The 22122-nt window shown below is 41.8% G+C and overlaps 1 protein-coding gene across 2 annotated transcripts in view; it reads left to right on the top strand.

Moving 5' to 3' along the window:
* The window catches only part of med24 (mediator complex subunit 24), a 74217-nt gene extending 53397 nt beyond the window's left edge, over positions 1–20820 (top strand). Inside the window, exons 23-27 of one of the 2 annotated variants that reach the window (XR_005946689.1) lie at positions 5364–5463; positions 11436–11516; positions 13520–13668; positions 17531–17711; positions 19701–20820. Coding sequence is in view for 1 of the 2 variants with exons in the window: in XM_041217613.1 (XP_041073547.1) it covers positions 5364–5463; positions 11436–11516; positions 13520–13668; positions 17531–17647 (447 nt within the window). In the remaining variant the exon portion in view is untranslated. Of the gene's footprint in view, positions 1–5363; positions 5464–11435; positions 11517–13519; positions 13669–17530 lie in introns of both variants that reach the window. The other variant, XM_041217613.1, reaches the window with a different exon arrangement.
* Positions 20821–22122: the final 1302 nt, after the last annotated feature.

The following is a 22122-nucleotide window of genomic DNA, read 5'->3' as shown; positions in this document are numbered from 1 at the left end:
ATGGCCTGCATGGGTACTTGAGGGAAGCTGCACTGCCACCCAGCTTACAGGAAACATTGGTTGATTCCTTTGATGGGATTGGCCAGTTTAAAACCTTTAGGAGAAGTAGGGATGTGGTGGAGGTTGTCTCGAAGGTGCTTTCTATTTCCACCTACATCAAACCTGCTGATAAACCAGTGAGTTGGGTATTGGGTTGGGCGGGGGGGGGAGACAAAGTCTGTGCCACACTGTTGTGTTTTGGCCTCTGGGCAAAGTTCCAGAAATTTGTTCAGCGCTTTTTTATTATGGTCAAGTGAATAAAAGATGTTCATCAGTGCCCCTAATGTGCCCCAGTCATGGACCTTTTCAAGGGCAATTAGGGATGGGAAAGGAAGGCTGGCCTTGCCAGTGATGCTAAAACCCCAAGAAAGCATTGAAGAAAAACTTTAAGCCCTGCACCATTATAAGACGTAGGAGCAGAAGTAGGCCATTCGACCCAATGAGCTTGCTCCGCCTTTCAATGAGATCATGGCTGATCTGATAATCCTCAACTCCTTTTTCCTGCTTTCTCCCCATAACCCTTGATTGCCTTACTGATTAAAAATCTATCTCGGCCTTGAATATACTTAAAGACCCAGCCTCTACAGCCCTCTGTAGTAAAGAATTCCACAGATTGACCACCCTCTGAGAGAGGGTGTTTTAAATGGGCGCCCCCTTTATGCCCTCTGGCCTTAGACTCTCCCACAAGGGGAAACAATCTCTCAGCATCTACCCTGTCAAGCCCCCTAAGAATCTTATATGTTTCAATAAGGTCGCCTGTCATTCTTCTAAACTCCACTGAGTACAGGCCCAACTGACTCAACTTCTCCTCATAAGAAAATCCCTCCATCCCCAGGATCAACCTAGTGAACCTTCTCTGCACTGCCTCCAATGCCAGTATATCTTTCCTTAGTTAAGAGGATCAAAACTGTTCACAGTATTCTAGGTGTGGTCTAACTAGTGCTTTGTTTAGTTTTAGCAATACTTTCCTATTTTTATACTCCATCCCCTTTGAAATAAAGACCAATATTCCATTTGCCTGACCTATTACCTGCTGTACTTGTATGCTAGATTTTTGGGATTCATGCGCGAGGACCCCCCAAACCCCTCTGACTTTTCCATTTCTAATACCAGCCATCCTGTGGAATTCTCTAAGATTATCGGTTTTAGTGCTGTTATTGGACAGACAAACAATGGGCGAGATTGTTGCCAGTACAGACTGGATTAAAATCATTCAAACTCTTATTTAGGCAACAGAGTGAAGAAATTTGGTTAAGTATATATTTCTATCAATAATTCAAGTATCAGGAGTGAATGAGCAGAGTCATAATTCATTACGCCACCTGCACATTGTAATATTTTTTGCTAACTGTGGAAAGCACAACCATTAGCATTTGAAATTCTCTATCAGAAACAAAGACCTTGCATAAATCCTTGCGTTTCTGTCGAAAAACCCACGGTAGAACACACTTCTCTAAAAGAATCCAAGACAATATTTGAAGAAGAGCAGGGATTTCCTCCCAGTTTCCATCCCTCAATCAACGTCACTTTTTTTTTAAAAAAAGTGCTGATCTCATTGCTGTTTTTGGGACTTGGTAGTGTAGAAATTGGCACTGGTGTTTTCTACATAGAACTGTGACTAAAATTCAAAACTTAATTGATTGTGAAGTGATTTGGAACATCCTAAGATAGTGAAAGGTGCAATATATAAGGTGCAAATTGAGAGGTGCAGAGATTTACCAGAATGGTTCCAAGGAAGAGGAGTTTTAGTTACAAAATCAGGTTGGAATGGCTGGGAAGAGCAAAGGATATTGAGAAGAGACTTGATAGAGGTGTACAAGATAATGACAGGCTTAGATAAGGTAGACAAAGAAAAACTGTTCCCATTAGCTGATTGTACAAGGACTAGGGGGACAGAGATTTAAGATTTTGGGCAAGAGATGCATGGGAACTGTGAGGAAGAACTTTTTTACTCAGCGAGTGGTAATGACCTGGAACTTGCTGCCCACAAGGGTGGTGGAAGTAGAAACAGTCAATGATTTTAAAAGGAAATTGGATGGACACTTGAAGGAGATAAACTTGCAAGGTGACAGGGATCAAGCAGAGGTGTGGCACTGACTAGATTGCTCCACATGGAGCTACATGAACTCGATGGGCCGAACAGCTGCCTAATATGCCTTAAATGACTCTATGATTCTATGAATTTCTTTCCACGAATATAGGAGCAGGCATAGGCCATTCAGCTCCTCAAGCCTTCTTGGTCGTTCAATTGGGTGTGGCTGCTTTGCACCTTCACTCCATTTTCTTGCCTTTGCTCCATTTCCCTTGATACTCTTTCCTAACCAAAATCTATCTGTCTTGAAAGTGTCCAATTTTCTGTTCCATAAAAATGGAATGGATAGAACATTTAGGAACAGTGGACGACAAGTTTACCCTTTCTTCGGCCTTGTGGATTACAGTGCCCTGATATCACTTGCCAACTGACTTGTGAATTGCATAGTGCCTACCATCACTCAGCCTTCATTTAGCATACACACAGTTCCCATGAGAAATAGCTCTGATTACATTGAAAGTGTTTTTAGGGGAAGAAAAAAAATCAATTATTGAATAATATTGGTATATCCACTTCCTATTTCTTCCCAGCAATTAACCACAATCACATCTGTAAGTTCAAAAGTGAAACCAGTACAAAACAAAGTTTAAAAAAAATAGACCAGCAAAAAAGTGAATATTTGCAAAATAGTGTGAAAGCCTTAGAGGAAAAGAAATTTAAACAAGAAATGAAAAACTAGTGGCAAAGATGGTTTAATGCACTATATGGTGCTGCATTGAACCACATTGCCATTCAACTAGTTGATCTTAGCTACATTGGCATTGTGGATGTTACTGTTGTCATCAGCGTATTCAAGCAATGTTCTGACTACTAATGGCTATCTAATAATCCCTGAGTGCACATATTTGGACACCAGCGAAGAGAAGATTTTGTTGGACTTGGAAGGTCTTCATAATTTAATAGTTGGCGTTCATTGTCCCGTCAGAGAAACATCCCCTTAGAGTGCTCCTGCCCAGGAACCTGTAGCCATGAATGAGTCAGTGAACAGCAAGGAAAAACAGTTGAAGGGCAGTTGATGGCAAGAAAGAATCTCCATCCAGGTTTTGACTTTACCAGTAAACAAAGAAAATTTAAAAAATGGATCTTGAATGGGATCTACAATCATTTGAATTGGACAGTGCAGGAGGAGGCCATTCAGCCTATCATGCAGAACAGGCTCGGAGGGTCAACTGCTTTTCCTATGCCTCTTTGAGCATGGAATCTTATGGCCTTCAAGAATAATGGTGGCGTGGGACCATTTCCAGTTCCTGACCTCGCACTTACCTGCAATGTGCCCACCATCACAATCTTCTGGAAGGGAGCCTTCTAACTGGGTGCCTCCATGTTCACCATGTCCAATTAAGACTGGCAGATGGGTTCCTGAAGCTACAGATCCAGTCGAGGATCCATGGCCTTGAAAGGACAGCAGCCTCATCCCCTGCAGCAGTTTTTATTTTTAAAAAACTAATTGTGGCCACAGCAGCCAGGCCACCACTGGAGAGGGAGCCGCTCGACACAATGGCCTGTTGTGGACCATGGATGCTTGTGCCTCCAGCAGAGGGGAGGAAATGAAAGAGGCCTCGCAGGCCCCCCACAAGCAGCCTCCGAGTACCTGCCAGGCTTTGGCCTTGGCGGGCCCAAGGGGAGAGGTAGGAGGAGATCCCAGTAGCACCCCCAAACTGCCCACAATCAGTCTTAATTATTCAAGTTGGCTACCTGCCGTTGGCAACCTGTTGCCTTTGACCCATCTCCAGCAAGATCACCTGGAGGCAGAAACAAGTCAGACTACTGACCAGACACACTGGTATCTAAATTTCCCCTCAGTTCTGTTTTCAAGCCTGCCTCTACGGGGCTGGGAAGATTCTACCCTGAAAGAGCTTTCATTCTTTTTCCATACTCCTGTAAATTATTTTCGATCCAATTTCCTTTTGAATCCGCTTCCATCACCCTTTCAGGCCATGCATTCCAGATCATCATAATCTGTTGTTTAAAAATAAAGCTCCCCTTAACTTCCTCCTGGTTTTTTTGTCAGATTTCTTAAATCTGTGCCCTCTGGTGATTGACCCTTCTGCCAGGAGAAATAGTTTCTCTCAACCGACCCTATGAAAACCCTTTGTGATTTTGAGCTCTCTTAAATCTATCCTTAACCTTGTCTTTTAAAGAGAACCATCCCAGCTTCTGCAATCAGCCCATATAACTGATGCCCCTCATGCTGGATATCATTCTAGTAAATCTCTTATACATCCTCTGCAGCTTTTTTAAAATCCTGTTTCACAGTGATTTACTTAGAGGAGGAAGAATGACTTTAATTGCAGTTAAAGTGAGGGATCTCTGTACTCGAGCAACAAGCCCAGATGTGGAATAAGCCTCATCTGCAGAGCTCCAACAGTGTTCCATCAGCTCAACCTTTGAAGAGCATCCTGCCACTCTATCTATCATATATACTCTGACCCAAAGATGCGCTTTACTAATACTGCCTGTCCCATAAGAAGATAAGAAATAGGAGTAGACCATAGGGCTTGGGAAGTCTGCTCTATCATTTAATATGATTGTGGCTGATCTTCAGCTTCAACTTCCATTTTCCCATCCGCTCCCCATATCCCTTGATTCCCGGAGAGTCTAAAAATCTATCTCAGCCTTAAATATGTTCAATGATGGAGCATCCGCAACCCTCTGGGGCAGAGAATTCCAAAGATTCTGAACCCTTTGAGTGAAGAAATTTCTTCGATCTCACTTCTGAACAATTGTCCCTTCATCCTGAGACTGAACTCAAATGCACATCAGAGGGAAAGGATAGGGTTTGCAACCACAAACTCCACTCATTCTCTATGATATTTAACCTTGCAAGTGAAGAATGGCCACATAAGTTAGGCCTGGTATCTAGAGGGTAGCTGACGCCCATGGAGCCGTATCCTAGTATGGGTCAATGTTGTTAAGAGTCTGCAAAGAAATCTGGAAAGGCAAAAAAAAAGATGTATTATTTGCTGTTTGAGTCATTTCTGCATTAGGCTGCTACACTGTACTTGTTGGTTAGAAACCATCTTCAAAATGTGGTAGGAAGAGCTATTTTAAAATGTACCAATCTACCATAAGATATGAAGCTAAATCTTTCTCAAGCTCATTTGGACAGCTCTTTGTTCGTTGTGAATAGGATTTCTGCTTTCATTGCACTAATTGTGTCTAATTTACATGTGAAATGTGATATCTAAATCTAGTAGCACAATTAAATATGATGGGGCCCGTGTTTCAACAGGATTATATCAATCTGTTCCCACTGGATGATAGCCAGCCATCAAAACTATTACGACTGTTGAGCTCAAATGAAGAGGATCCAAATATCCTGTCCAGTCCTGGTGGGTATTCTTAACTTAAACCACAGCCCAGCCTAAAAAGCAGTGGGCTTTATTAAACATTGGCTATTTGTGCTGTTGAATTGTATTGCAGCTTAACCATATAAAAAAGGTATCATGAATAGAATTCAAAGGCCAATGTATAGTATGAGTAATAGCATGAGAAATAAGGGCAAAACCACGAGGAGAAACTCTGACGTGATGCATACCCTACTGGCAGTATCCCACAAGTTGAAGATGGAACTGTGATTTTCACAAAACTGTATTTAAAGAGTAATCAACACCACTCTGTATTCGTGTGTATGTGCCTAATTTGATTGCTGTTGGTAGCTGTAGTAATAAGCTGTTAATGTGAGAATGCTGTGGATTCTAGAGAACATTTCCAACAGCCATTTACCTATGAGCCTGTTGACAGATTTTTTTTTTTTATCGGACTCTGGACACTTTTTTAGAGAGTGATGATCAGATTGTTTTTTGTTAAAAATTCATTCACGGGTTGTGAGCTTCTCTGGCTGGGCCAGCATTTATTGTCCATCCCTAATTGCCCTTGAGAAGGTGGTGGTGAGCTGCCTTCTTGAATTGCTGCAGTCCCTGTGGTATAGGCACACCCACAGTGCTGTTAGGAAGGGAGTTCCAGTATTTTGACCCAGCAACAGTGAAGGAATGACGATATATTTCCAAGTCAGGGTGGTGAGTTGCTTGGAGGGGTACTTCCAGGTGGTGGTATTCCCATCCATTTGCTGCCCTTGTCCTTTGAGATGGTAGTGGTCGTGGGTTTGGAAGGTGCCGTTGAAGGAACCTTGGTGAATTCCTGCAGTTCATCTTGTGGGTGGTACACACTGCTGCTACTGTGCATCGGTGGTAGAGGGGGGTGAATGTTTGTGGATGGGGTGCCAATCAAGCTTTGTTCTGGATGGTGTCAAGCTTCTTGAGTTTTGTGGGAGCTGCACTCATCAGGCTAGTGGGGAATACCCCATCACACTCCTGACTTGTGCCTTGTAGAAGGTGGACAGGCTTTGGGGAGCCAGGAGGTGAGTTTCTCGCCACAGGATTCCTAGCCTCTGACCTGCTCTTGTAGCCACAGTATTTATATGGCTAGCCCAGTTCAGTTTCTGGTCAATGGTAACCCCCCCAGGAAGTTGATAGTGGGGGATTCAGTGATGGTAATGCCATTGAACATCAAGGGGAGATGGTTGGATTCTCTCTTGTTGGAGATGGTCATTGCCTGGCATTTGTGTGGCGCAAATGTTACTTTTCACCTGTCAGCTCAAGCCTGGATATTGTCCAGGTCTTGCTGCATTTGGACATGGACTGCTTCATTGCCTGAGGAGTCGCAAATGGTGCGGAACATTGTGCAATCATCAGCGAACATCCCCACTTCTGACCTTATGATGGAAGGAAGGTCATTGATGAAGCAGCTGAAGATGATTGGGCATAGGACACTACCCTGAGGAACTCCTGCAGTGATGTCCTGGAGCTGAGATGGCTGACCTTCAGCCATCTTGCTTTGTGCTAAGTATGACTCCAACCAGCGGAGAGTTTTCCCCCTGATTCCCATTGACTCCAGTTTTGAACAAGGCTACTCCTTGATGCCACACTCGGTCAAATGCTGCCTTGATGTCAAGGGCAGTCACTCTCACCTCACCTCTTCAACTCTTTTGTCCATGTTTGAACCAAAGCTGTAATGAGGTCAGGAGTTGAGTGGTCCTGGTGGAACCCAAACTGAGCATCAATGAGCAGGTTATTGTTAAGCAAGTGCTGCTTGATAGCACTGTTGATGAGCTCTTCCATTACTGATGATTGAGAGTAGACTGATGGTAATTGGCCGGGTTAGATTTGTCTTGTTTATTATGTCTAGGACATACCTGGGCAATTTTCCATGTAGCCGGCTAGGAGCCAGTGTTGTAGCTGTAGTGGAACAACTTGGCTAGGGGCGTGGCAAGTTCTGGAGCACAAATCTTCAGCATTATTGCCAGAATATTGTCAGGGCCCATAGCCACTTCAGTATCCAGTGCATTCAGCCATTTCTTGATATCACGTGGAGTGAATCAAATTGGTTGAAGACTGGCATCTGTGATGCTGGGGACCTCCAGAGGCAGCTGAGTTGGATCATCCACTCAGCACTTCTGGCTGCAAATTGTAGCAAATGCTTCAGCCTTATCTTTTGCACTGATGTGCTGGGCTCCTTGTGGAGCCTCCTCTTCCTCCAATGAGTTGTTTAATTGTCCACCACCATTCACAATTGAATGTGGCAGGATAGCAGAGCTTAGATCTGATCCGTTGGTAGTGTGATCGCTTAGCCCTGTCTTTCAGTTGCTGCTAATGCTGTTTGGCATGCAAGTAGTCCTGTGTTATAGCTTCACCAGGTTGACACCTCATTTTTAGGTATGCTTGGTGCTGCTCCTGGCATGCCCTCCTGCACTCTTCATTGAACCAGGGTTAATCCCCTGGCTTGATGGTAATGGGAGAGTGGGTGATATGTCAGGCCATGAGGTTACAGATTGTGTTCGATTACAATTCTGCTGCTACTGATGGTCCCCACTGCCTCATGGATGCCCAGCCTTGAGTTGCTAGATCTGTTCAAAATCTATCCCTTTTAGCACGGTGGTAATGCTACACAATACGATGCGAGGTATCTTCAGTGTGAAGGCGGGATTTCGTCTCCACAGTTACTGTGTGGTGAGCACTCCTACCGATACTGTCATGGACCAATGTATCTGCGGCAGGCAGGTTGGTGAGGATGAGGTCAAGTATGTTTTTCCCTCTTGTTCATTTCCGTACCACCTGCCGCAGACCTGGTCAAACAGTTATGTCATTTAGGACTCTGCCAGCTTGGTCAGTAGTGGTGCTACCGAGCCACTCCTAGTAATGGACATTGAAGTCCCCCACCCAGAGTATATTCCGCGCCTTGCGCTTTCTCTAAATGGTGTTCAACATGGAGGAGCACTGACTCATCAGCTGAGGAAGGGCGGTACGTGGTAATCTGCAGCACGTTTCCCTGCCCATGTTTGACCTGATGCCATGAGACTTCATGGGGTCCGGAGTCGATGTTGAGGACTCCCAGGGCAACTCCCTCCCAACTGTATGCCACTGTGCCGCCACCTCTGTTGAGTTTGTCTTGCCAGTTGGACAGGACATACCCAGGGATGGTGATGGTGGTGTCTGGGACATTATCTGTAAGGTATGATTCCGTGAGGATGACTCTGTCAGGCTGTTGCTAATCTGAGAGACAGCTCTCCCAATTTTGGCACTAGTCCCCAGATGGTATTAAGGAGGACTTTGCAGGGCCGACAGGGCTGAGATTGCCGTTGTCATTTCTGGTGCCTAGGTCGATGGCAGGCGGCCCATCCGGTTTCATTCCTTTTTTGTGACTTTGTAGCGGTTTGTTAGCTGTTGTCATTTCAGAGGGCATTTAAGAGTCAGCCACATCACTTTCAGTCTGGAGTCACATCAGACCAGATCAGGTAAGGATGACAGATTTCCTTCCCTAAAGAACATTAGCGAACCAAATGGGTTTTTACAACAATTGACAATGGTTTCATTAGACTTCTCGTTCCAGATTTTTATTGAATCCAAATTCCACCACCTGCCGTGGCGGGATTCAAACCCAGGGCATTACTGTGGGATTCTGGATTACTAGTCCAGCGCCAGTACCACTATGCAGTCACTTTCCCTATTATTTCTGTTTCGCTAGATATCTAACATATAGAGAGATATCACCATATTTAAGAGCCTCCAAAGCAAGCAGTTGTACCATTAACGCACCTACAATTTCTGTTTACCCAATTCAGAGTCCAGACATTGGGCTGGGTTTTTGCTAAGTGTGTTTGAGGGAGGGGAGGGGAGCAGGTCCAAATGGTTTGGAAACCCAGACATTGGGATTCCCTCCGCACACTGTAGACTTCACTGATCATTTCCCACCCCAAAGACAAGTCTGACGGGCTTGGCCTCCAGCCGGTGGGAGCTGGCCAGTGAAGGCTGCAGGATCAGCTAAGTCTATGGGTTGGGGGTTGGTGGCCCATTGGATGGGCAGCCAAACCCTTGGAGGAGATTGGAGACATGTTGGGGGCCTAATGCTTGGGGAAACCAGGCCAACCAGGGTTAAAGTTGAAAAATTGTTTGTTAGTTCCAACTTGCCTCTTTGGGCCAGGGTGATTGGTCACCTACTCACTCCCAATCTCATTAAAGGCGGAATTAGGAAGATTTAGGTCATGAATAAATTTTTCAGACTTGAACTTTGCCAACCAGACCTAAACCTCCCCTTTTTTTTGGTTAATATTCAACCCTCTCTGCCGCTCGGCCCCTCTCCCTCTGCCGCTCGGCCCCTGGTATTAGAGGCACACCTCATTTACTTGGGTACAATCTTCCATCAGCAGACATGTCCTTTTGTTGCCAGCTCAAATCTAAAGAAGCACTTTATTTCCTTCCCACTCTCTCCACAAGGCTGGTCAGTGGCCAGTCACAAGCAGAAATACTGCATAGAACAAGGTAAAGGCAGGGCTGTCGCTACCAATAGACCAACTAGGCACTACCTAGGCAACAATATTTGGATGGAGGAGGTGGGTGGCTGGGGGCAGTAAAAAAAAAGTGTTGGCTTTTTAAAAAAAAATCAGAACTGAAGCCTGGTGTTTTAAACAAATCAGCCCATAATTTGTCATCAACAACCAAGGGTGGGGGGTGAAACTCCAATTCTCATCATCATGAGGCATTGCCACCTAATGCCATCATATCCAGCACAGCACTGCCCAATCAAATTCAAATATCCTTAAGCCAAATAAAAAGCCAGGAGGACAGCTATTGGCTGTGATTTTGGCGAGCTGTGATGGGATTGGTGGGGTTTGCATTTCATTGAGGGATCAGGCATGAGCAGCAAGCATTAGTCCAACTGTGATGGGTGCGAGCAGGGCTTCGTTTCTGATTGGGCCAGTGATTTGTTTTTAAGGTTTACGGCAAATGTTCCCACATTATATCTATTAATGACTGTGACTGGAAGTTAGAAGCCCACTTGTTGTTCACAACAGGGAGTTTGAGTTCCCAAAGTAGAGGCAGTGAACCCCCACGTTAATCTGCTCCCTAAGCCTATCCCTTGGTCCCCAGGACTTACTTCCACTGACTCTCCATGACATAATTTCTGCCAATGTCTCCCAGAATATGGGGTTGGTGGGGGGGGAGGGAGTTGGTGCTGGAGAACAGGCTGAAGGTTTGCCTTGGGCGACAAATACCCTTACACCAGCCCTGGGTAAAGGTGCAGAGCAGATCATCACCATGCGAAAGAGAGGAATGTTCCAGTTGGTACCTTCGTTAGGACAGAACAGCCCAGATCTGTTGAAGGATTCTAACAAAGCTGTGTCAGTACCATTCTACATTTTATTTCACGTTTTCAGCACATACAGTTTTTCATTTTATTTCTACAGATTCTGCGTTCTTGAGTTCCAGCTGAAAGTGCAGCTGTTTTGGCGAAGTGTGCTTGGTGGTTTGGCATTGGTTGCATTTCTTAGAAATATTTTTAGTGGGTGTCAGTGCACAGAACTCCATTCTGTTGCCTGTAGATGATACTTACTGGAGGCATTTTGTTATTACCCGGTAACAGAGAATGATGGAAGTAGATTACTTTCTTCAAGTATGCCAACTGCATTCAATCCAAATATTTTAGAGCAAAGCACTGTTTTAAAAGTCAAAAAAATTGCCAGATTTCACTCTTCTACAGAATTCTGAACAGTGACTAATACGGATATGAGTAGAGATCACATACTCCATGGATATAATTATGGTGGACGTTTGCAACATATTTTGCATATTTTAGAACGTTATGTACTTCTTGGAAATTCAGTTTTCCTTCTAATCCTCCCTTTTATATTTTACTTTAACTAGAAATGCAGTTGTTGTATTTTGGAATATTTTTTCCACTGCTGTTGTGTTACGATTTTAAAGTTTTGTCCTGTTTCCTTTTATTATCTCAACATATAATCTTTTAGGTGATCGTACAATGAGCAGCTCACTGTCTGCCTCTCAGCTCCACAACATAAACATGAGAGATCCCTTGAACAGAGTATTGGGTAAGTGATATATTCCCACTAAAATCGATTCAGGGCCATGTTGTTACGCAGGCATTTGACTATGTAACAACCGTGTTATATTCAATATTGCCTCTAAAATTTAATAGTGCGGGGCCAGTTTTTTCAATGTGATACCTTTAAATTTTGTGTGTGTGTGTGTGTGTGTGTGTGTGTGTGTGTGTGTGTGTGTGTGTGTGTGTGTGTGTGTGTGTGTGTGTGTGTGTGTGTGTGTGTGTGTGTGTGTGTGTGTGTGTGTGTGTGTGTGTGTGTGTGTGTGTGTGTGTGTGTGTGTGGCATTAACACCGAACAAGACCTGCACATGTGAGCAGCTTAGCGGAAATATTCATTGTTTATAAAATGCTTTGGGGTGACCAAAAGTTGTAAATTTTGCTATATAAAAGCAGAATTGTTTGTTTTTCTTTGGTAACTGCTTTTTGACTTCTTAGTTTTATGGTATTTTAGCCGGATTTTCTGCCAATTTATTGGTTCTCCTCCTTTGGCATTTGATTGCTGAGCAAATTTTAATAGGTTGCTAAATTGAATTTTCAGTTGGGGCTTTCTTGGAGATTAACATCCTGTTTTCTTCAATACTCAAGTAGTCTCTTCCTCGTGAGTTATGTAACTTACATAAGGGCAAGGACTTCACTTAAAAAAAGGAAGTTGAGCAACATTGAGAGGGTAGAATGGCTAGTATCATCTTTATTTGATGACAGCTTCTAGGTGGTGGAAATGATGAGGAAGAAACTTCTTCCTCTTGTCGTGGAATTGGCTATGTGTAACAGTAGTGGTTTTTCCATAAACTCAGACTGCAACAAGCTGATTTGGGTGCTTATTGCTAAACTCCTAATGCCATTATACTGTGTGACAGTAGCTCAATTCAAAACTCAGGCATTTCTGTAGGCTGCAAATTTGCTTTGAAAAAGGATTTAATTTGAGATTTTTTTGTAGCGATTTGTATTTATTGAAGAAAGAATGAACTTGCACCTTTCACACCCTCAAGAAATCCTAAAGCACCATACAACCAATGAAGTATTTTTGCAGTGTTGTTATTGTTATCTAGGCAAGCTTTGCAATCAGTTTGTGCACAGCAAGACCCCACACACCACAATAAGAGAAATACGTAGCTTGGCAGTATTTGGCGATGTTGGTTGACGAGAAATTGTTGGTCAGAACAGTTGGGGAAAAACTCCCAGCATCTTTTTCAAATAGTGCTAAGTGTATTTACCAATACAGAAATACAGATTAGTTCTTGGAATTTATTTAACTGCCATCCCTGTGGTCCCTTAAGAATTGGGAAGGAGAGAAATCAGGCATGCTGTAATCACTGTCCAATAACCACTCCACGTTGTTGAGTGAAAACAGAGTTGAGCGTCGCTGTGATGCACCACATGGTTAAGTAGCTCACTACCATTCAGTGCTCAACTTATGCATAGATTGACCAAGTGAGTCCGATAGCATATCAGAGGACAGTTGACATCAGTGGAATATATCCCAATATGGGCCAGCGTCTTCAAGTGTTGGGAGGAAAACTGGACAAAAATAAGCCAAAATGGATGTGTTTACACTATCTTCAAATAACTTTAATTCTGAAAAACTAACATTGAATAAATTCATTGTATTTCTTTCTAATTTTTAGAAAGGAGACTAGCTACTGAGATTTTGTATTCCTTTCCCTAAAAAGAAGATAAAACTCAAAGGTTAAACTCTTTTCAAGAATGCGCTGTCATGTTTACATTGCTGTGATCATCCACGTCTAAAATCAGTGGAGCACAAGACATCAGGATATATAATCCCTCCTACTTTGTTTCAGTGGATTAAAGCCAGCAGCTTGTTAAAATTTCATCTCATGAATGCTTGTGGGAGGGTCTCCCAGCTTTAACTAATCTCCTTTTGAAAATGGATAAAGTGAGAATAATAATGCAAGGATTGGACAGACGAATTTTTAGAACAACTTGGTCAACAAGAGTTAGGAGACCCATGAATTTTCTCAATCTCTTTTTCAGCAAACTTGTTCCTGTTGATCTCTTCGATCCTGAGTTCAAAGGTGGCTGGTCCACACACCCAGTTTGTTCAGTGGTTCATGGAAGAATGTGTGGAGTGTTTGGACCAGGGGAGTCGTGGTAGTGTTCTCCAGTTCATGCCTTTTACCATGGTAAGTCAAGTCTAGAGATTGACTGATGACCAACATAAGTAATGAAAATATTATGCTCTTTAAATTAACATCTATCTACTGTAAAATCTTCATTCCCTGCACATGCCGGATAATAGATGGTCCCAGTTAATTAAAAATGCCAATTAACAGAGTTCCATTTACCATTGGAATACAATGCAACACCTGTAGCATGGACTAAGATGCAGTACTCAGGAAGTAAAGAACAGTATTCTTTTTACTGCTAAATCTTCACATTAAAACACGAAGTATTAAATAATACGATATACAGGTACAGGTTTCGGATAACGTTGTAATTGCTTCCGGTTGGTAAAGTGACTATTTGTATTAGGGGATCATCCGAAATTCTTGTTAGTAGACAGTTCCAGTTGTAGAGTGCCAGATAACACAGAGCTTACTGTACAGTGTTTATAAAATAGGGGTACGCAATTTGTCCATTTTGCAATGCTCCTTCATTGTGGATCGACACAAGTTTAAAGCACTTGGCTGTTCAACCAGATTGTCAATGTACTGCATCAAAATTAGCCAGACATTCAACATGTTAAATTATGGTCTTGGCCCACCTGCACATGTATTTCCTGAAACAGATCATTCAGAACAGCCAGAATCACTCAAAAATGGAGAGTGGATACAGTCAGTTGAGTACGTAGTTCCCGCCACACCCCTCCCTATCATATGAAAAAGTTGATGAAGACCTTTAGAAATAAATTAGTATGTGATCATTCTTTATACTTAATCAGAATGAAGGGTTCATTGCATAGTATATAGCCTAGCTTTTCACAACAGTAGGATGCCTTTCACCCTCTTGAAAAAGCAGGAAATAGCGCCATATGAGATGACCCCATTTTTATTAGTGCCAAAAATCATGATTAAGCCTAAACTTGGCAAATAAACTGACCCTGATTTTCTGCTAAGATATTCTATACCTGGAATAGGAGGCAACCTCAATTTTTCACCTTAGAAATGTTATGTTTTACACACCATATAAGTAGGCGCATGGGATGAAGCAGGCAATATGGGACACATTGCCAAGATGATGTTCAGGAATTTAAGACACACCTACACACACCAGACTACATATGGAAAATGTTGAATAAAAATCAGTCCTCAGGCAAAAAGAATGGAGTACAAAGTTGGTTTCAAGCTAAAAGTCATAACATTTGCTAACTCATCAAATAATTGCTGTAGCAAGGAAATTCGGTGTTAGTGAAGAACCTGGGCGAGAATGGAAGAGGGATCCACCTTGAAGAAGATGCCCAAGACCAAATGCATAAAGAAAACAGGGACCAGCCACTGGCCTGATCTTGAGAAGCATGGAATGGGTCCTCGAAAATTGTCAGAATGGTTACATCGTCACCAGAAATGCAGTGCGTGTATACATACTAAAGTGGCCAAATGAAACCCTGAGTCCAGCAAGGATTTCTGAGCTATAGCTAGTTGGTGTAGCCATTTTATGGAATGAAAATGTCTGGTGTTGCAGCAGAAGACCAAGATTGCTCAGAAGCTACCATTTTAGAGACTGCTACATAGAGACCAATTTTTTTACAAATTTTTTGGTGTATAAGTCAACTCCCATTTTTGGAAGGACTTTTTGAGGCTTCAAAGGTCCATTTATATGCCATGATCTATGTTAGCTGTTACATAGAATGTTATTCCTACGAAAATGTATTTTTGTATATGGGGAGAATTTTCTCCAATGTGCCTGTGATGGGCTGCGTGCTGCCATTTTATGTGAACGGGCCAATTAAGACCTGCCCAGCATGATGCACACCTGGAAGCGCTGAGCGCACCTTGTGCAGACGGGGGGAGCAGGCCGAGTCAGGGCCGAAAGAGCGCAGAAGTCTCCCTGAGGCACACAGCTGCCTCAGGATGATTAGGTTGATGGTCAAAAATTTTAATAAAGAAAAAAAAAGAGAATTTTTAAGACATGTGACATGTCATGTGACTGTGACACATAAGCTGGGACATGTCAATGAACTTTAATAAAAATTTTTACTCATTTTATAAACACTTCACGAAACCTCATCCCATCCGTGGATCATGATAAATGCAAAGGCAGCCTGGGCTCCGTTAAATGTTTTAATTAGTTTTTAAATGGCCTTAATAGGCCTTTGACAGTTCGGCAGGCTGCAGCCAACTCTGGGGTGCACACCCACCAAACTGAAAATTGGAATGATGCACAGTGTCATTGGGACGCACACCCGACATCACCATGCGTCATTGTATGCGTCGGCAAATGGGACCTGCTCCCATTCTGCCCATGTATATTTGTGTAATTTGAGCCCTGCAATTAGACCGCTAATGGGAAAAATCAACTGATTGGGATCATTTAATGCTTCCTTTCTTGTTCATTGGGAGTGTATTTTTCATAGTGGCCCTCAGCTAGTTATAAATAGATAAACGTACTGGCATTTGAGATGCGTCATGAAAGGACGGGTGATATTGTGGCAGCTGTTTTCTGTAATGTTACTTCATCCTCTTCCTTCCCCTGCTAAAGAAACTCACTCACTTCAGGATACAGTTCTGTAGGTGTCAGGCTATCTCTAGTTCTTTGCCCATGTGGCCCTTCTTCCTGCAAGAGCATAAATATTGAACACCAGCCTGCAGTTTGATTGTGGATGGAACCACAGATGTGGATTTTCCATCTTTAACCTCATTGGGCTCCTATCCCAAATGCAAAAACGGTGTCTCAGCTAGATGGATGGAAAATACTTGCCAAGACGGGAATCTGACAGTTTGTTGAGCTATAGGCATTGTTGCAAAATTCAGGAATGCCCATTTTTGTCAGTGGAAGCTAATTTGCTTCAGCTGATTTTTAATGAGTTGTCAATTCAGGCTTTTCAAATTTGATTTATCATTCAAAATTCCCATTGATTGATTTTTAATTCATTTCTGTTTGGCTTTCTAAAATGTCTTATTAAAGTAGTGTTTCTGTTTTGTGCTGTTTAATCACTTTTTGTAATTAGAGCTCTGAATGGGATATTTCTGTCTTCTCCATTATAACCTTTAGTAAGGTGTCAGCCTTGGCTTAGTTCTAGCACTCTTCCTTCCATGTCAAGGTTCAAGCCCCAGTCCAAAAAATTGAGCATATAATTCAACTTCAGTGCAGCAGTGAGGGAGTGTTGTACTGTTGGAGGTGCTGCATCTTGATTGAGATGGTAAACCAAAGCCCCATCTGTCTTCTCATGTGAATTTATAAAATTCTATGGTAAAAGAAAAACATGATTCCTCTTGGTGCTCTGACCAGCAATCACCATGATTGGGTGTTTATCTATTTAATTGCTGCTTGTAGGAGTTTATTGTGCACAAGTTGATTGGTGCATTTCCTACAGTACTACAATGATCGCACTACGGAATTGGCTGTAAAGCACTTTGAGTTGGCTTGTGGTTGTGAAAGGTGTTTTATTAATTCAAGTTTGTTCTCCTTTAAGTTGGCCAATATTCATTGTGTGAAAATCTTGGACAATCTATTGTAATGAGAACTTAAAATAATTCTTAATTATTTTACTGTAAATGTGCAATATATAAGTATATTGCGGCATGACCTAGTGAATGTTTATGCCATTCTTTAAAATTCCCTTTCCTTCCAGGCAGCCTCCAGCTACAACCTGAGCTTTAGATTTTCAAAAGCTGACAGACTGCATTGTACGTATTAGAAGCTTCTGTTTCCATACTGGAGCAAGCACTTTCTAAGACCATCAGTTCACCATATATAGTTGAAGTTTAATCAGGGGTAAAATGTGTCAGCAGATTTCAGAATGAGGTTTTGCCACTCAGTGTGTTGTTTTGCAGTTTGAAGGTGTTTTCAGCCTGACATCATTTTATGTCTTTTTTTCTGAAACAGGTTTCTGAACTGGTGAAACTGCCTGCCATGTCCAAACCAAAAACAGTGTTAGCGATAACTGATCTGGGCCTCCCGCTGGGGCGCAGGGTGGCAGCAAAGGCCATTGCTGCTCTTTGAAGAAGACCAGGCACATCTCTTCAGGCCTAACTAGGAACAAAGAAATAAATATTCACTGATAAACGTGAGCTCTCCACGTGCACCTGATGCTGTTGAGATATGTCTATGTACTTTATGGTTAATGACTGTCGACATCACCTCACACATTCACATCATTCACATATTCACATACTGTTAATGAACTAATTTGCATGTCAAAGCAGTAGGCTGGAAGCAGGACAGACTGCGTCAGAAATCCAGTGTTATATTTCACATTGAATTGTGTGTTGCTGCAGTTATTCATTATACATTTTGGGGATAATCCTGTAGATCCCGCAGGAAGCACACTGACCGAGAAGGCAGATTGTGGAATCGGGACTACAGTACAGCAGCCAACCTGCAGCGTCTCCAAACTCAGCTTCCCTGCTGGGAGCATATGTCTGTATCTTTTGTTTGCATTAATTCATTGAGTCTCTTGGAGTCTTATATATTTGAGATATGTTGTGCTGAGTTGTTGAGACAAAATCATTTAAAATGTTCAGAATACAGTTGGTTACTGTAATGGGAAAGCTAGCGATGAGCTTTGGTGAGTCAAATAGCCCTTTCTTGTTATCCACTTTTCTTACATTCTGTGTTTAGCACAGGATCATAAGCCAGGGTCACTTCTTGAACATCACCAGTGGAGATCTTTGGTATTCAAATGTTGTACCTTTCTTGTATATATGCTTTATCTTTGTTTTTTGTCAAATTGCCTTCATGTCATATTTACAGCATGTTCTGTGCGCGCTGCAGTCACATGCTTCATTTTATGTGTGTTTAAAATGTTCATCAAATCATTAAAACCTTACTGAGAGATTGGTATTTTCCTAAGACAACTGAGAAAACCTGTTAGTTTACTGGGATTGTTGTAGTTAGGAGATTGTTGGTTCTCAAGTTCAGTCAAGTCAATGAAGCAAATTGATTTTTGATCTAGGCATATTGTAACTTTACCGTTAATGCAGTTTGCCGCTCCACTCGTTCTCTGAGAAAGTTGACACCCTCTCAGATCTGATCATATTCTTTTCTGGTGAACATGGGGTGTTAAGCCATTGCTTCATGTCTAAGATTTCCTAGTCAGTTCCAGGAGTTCGCAGGATATCTTGTAGGCCTTCCAGTGAGCAGCTTAATTGGGATCATTAGAGGCATGAAAAGTAGTCATGGGTGTGCAGTAAGATATAAAAGAGAGGATAAATGTAACTCAAAAAGAAAAAGAAATTCAACTGTTTTCCACCTACTCAGCCAGCATGACAATGTGATTTTATATATATTTTAAAACATTGTATATGAAGCCAGTTACACTACTCGGTTGGACGATGGGAGTTACATGGGCACAACATTTCAATAAGTCTTTGTCTTCTGTGCAGCAGCATTGAAATTGAAGAATTTCCCTTTAGAATCTACAATTCATTTGACTTCTGAACCCAATTCTGTTTATGAAGTTTTCTTTCAAGCAGTGGTGAAGAGAAGATGATTGGATGGGATTATAGATCCATGCCAAGCACAAATTAACGGGATGAAAGTTTCCTTTGTGTCCGGTGTTGGAATGCTTGTTGAGCCTATGCAGTCGTGAACCAGCTCCATGTGAACAAGCATTAAACTCAACTCCTAAAATTGATACTAGTCCAAATTGGAAAACTGCATGTGATATTGACAGATTGCATGTAAATTGTTAATTTTTGAAAAGAAAGTTACTTTGCTACTTGCAGCATTTGGTGAAACAGTACAAATGCATATCTCCTTTCAAAGTAAGTTGCACTTCTGTCTGAGATGTATGTATACCTTCAGACAAACAACCAGAGATCTGAAAATTGCTAAAACTTGTCATGGAAAGGCTCTTCATGGTAGTTGCCAGCAGTTTGATCAAGCGCATTCAGATAATCCAGTGGAGTCCTGGAGATTAAGCAAATAATGTCTATGCTGTTTTTCGACAGATGTTCATCAACCTCAGCTTGTAGTGACCCAGCGCTGTTTGCTAAACTTCTGTTGACTTCTAGTTAGTTACCGAGCAATCTTGTTTATTGTATCATTTCTGCAGAATCCACATTAACTAGCTACAATACAGAATATAAAAATCAGGAAAGGCCACCTAGAAGAAGGAATTTGCTGGCCATTTCAAACTACGTGAATGCCAACATTACTCAAAAGCTGTGTCTTTTAAGCAGATGTCATCAAAAGGCTAAAGCATTGCATTCAATGCCAGTATAACTGAAGGAACATGTCATAAAGAGAGATGTTTTAGCTGTCCCATTGAAAATGATTCAGCTCTAATAGATTACCAAAGGTTTTCACCGAGTTTGTGCCAACCACGTTTTGCTGTTATCTCTTGAACAAGGTTATCTGGTTTAATTTTACTTTTGTCATGTTCAAGTTGAGCTATTTTATATTGGCTTTTAACACTGCAGCTGCATTAATTTAATTTGACAGATTTTAAAATACCCTGCTTTCAGCACATGAATTTTTGAATTGAAATTAATATTTCAAAAATCTGCGATGACACCCTATCCTCCAAGCCCCTCTCATTACCTAGTCGCTGCTGACTTAGCTGCTCGCAGTTAGTGTGGTCTTGGTGATGGCACGACAATTGTTCTCTCATGCCTTTTACGATGTAGTTCATTTCAGTACTCCTGGATAGAGGGGGAAATAAAATGTGATGGTCCCCACTCTAGCCAGTGCATGTATGCATAGCAATTGAGTACTGAACACAGTTGTGTTCTTCAAGCATGAATAACACTGCCCTCAATGTCCACGATGGAGAAGACACCTGGGCTAGTTAACAGAAAGCTATTTGTTGATGTGCAGTTATCACTTTCTGGACAGGAGGGACAAAGGGAGCAGCTTGGAGACTGGCAGTGAAGGCTGGAAATATAAAACGCCAATCACTCCTTGTTTTCTATGCAATACCCCTGTGTTTTTCGACAAAAAAAAACAGTAAAAACTACAGATCGGTTTTTTTCTGGCAAATTTTGTAGCACGTCAGTTGCAAGATTGAGTTGTGCATTAATAACATGGCCATAGTAATAGCTACATACTATGTGTTGGAAAATCTAAAGGTTTAGTAAATATTTTTAAATGCCATTTTGTAACTAAATGGGCAAGTACTTTGTCCTATTTAGCTGTTAGGTTGCTTAACAAAATAAAAATATTTCTTACATTTACTTTTGAAGCTGTTTTATTGCTTTCTACCAATACATCAGTCTGATTAATAAATAAAGACGTGAAGACTTACCTAATTGACCTTTCTACAGCTACCGCATTCAGTTCTGCCTTGCCTAAGCTGTAATGTCACTGATTGTACTTCACTGAATATTTCCACTTCAATGCATTGGCACCATTAATTTCAGTAGCAACTATAATGCAGATTTATATATAGACTATGCAAAGATGGATTATGGTCATTGGTTAACCATGTGAAACCACATCTGCAGTAGTAATAGTGGGCTAGAGGAGTTAGAGCTTGAAAAGTACTTAAGGGTACTATTATACTACAGGGATTGCTGTATGCTATGCAGTGGCCAGGCAAAACTGAGATGGCAGGACAACAGCCATGTAATTGATGAAATGAGCATTTTTTAAAGCAATTTATACACATGCACACTGATTTCAACCATGAGATAAGTTTGCTGTTTTAAAACATTCTACCTGGTGTTCCAATGCTGCCGTACTATTTTTGTCACCAGGGACCCTCAACAAACAATGCAGGTAGCAGAAAAACATGATTACAAAACTTATTTTCTATTTGGGTGGTAGCTGAATGATCCACTGTAACTGGTGAGAAACTCAAAAGTCCTTGGGGCTATCCCTCTTCCTCCTAGATGATGGGATTTCCTATTTTGTGGCTGGAGGGTGAACAAAGATTGAGAAAATTGTGTCTTGTGTTTACTCCATTAGCGTTATGGTCATTTTAAATTTGGCTGTGTATCTTAACTATGAAGGAAAGATGATTAGTTCCTGGAAGTTGGAATTTACCATAGACAATACAGGTGAAGAACTCTCAATCAGCTAAGGTAAATAAATTAAAGAAGATAATATGAGAGATGTAGCTACCAATCACAGATTGTCTTCACTGCTTCATTGAATGTGAGGGCCAGTGAGGAATCTCCCAGAGCTTTTTTCCAAAATTGACCTTTTCAACCACTCCTTAGAGACTGGGACAGTGTAGAGGAGGAAGGAAGCAGTGTGTGGAACTTACGCCATACTGTGATGGATAGGCTCAATTGGAACAACTGGTTGTTACCTGTCCAAAAGTCACTATTGTTAGATCAACAAATGAGGCAAATGGTTTACCCACAGCAAGAACCCAAATAAAACAATGAGCTAAATGACTGATTAATTTGTTTTTGGAGGGGTGTTGGTTGAAGGATAACATCCAGCCAGGTCACTGGGAGAATTTAGTGCTCTTTGAGTAGACCCGTGCAACTGTTCATGTCCTCCCGAACATGTGAATGGTACTTTGTTGA

This window comes from Carcharodon carcharias, chromosome 23, assembly GCF_017639515.1.
Source record: "Carcharodon carcharias isolate sCarCar2 chromosome 23, sCarCar2.pri, whole genome shotgun sequence".
Taxonomy (NCBI): Eukaryota; Metazoa; Chordata; class Chondrichthyes; order Lamniformes; family Lamnidae; genus Carcharodon; species Carcharodon carcharias.
This window is presented reverse-complemented; position numbering and strand designations above follow the sequence as displayed.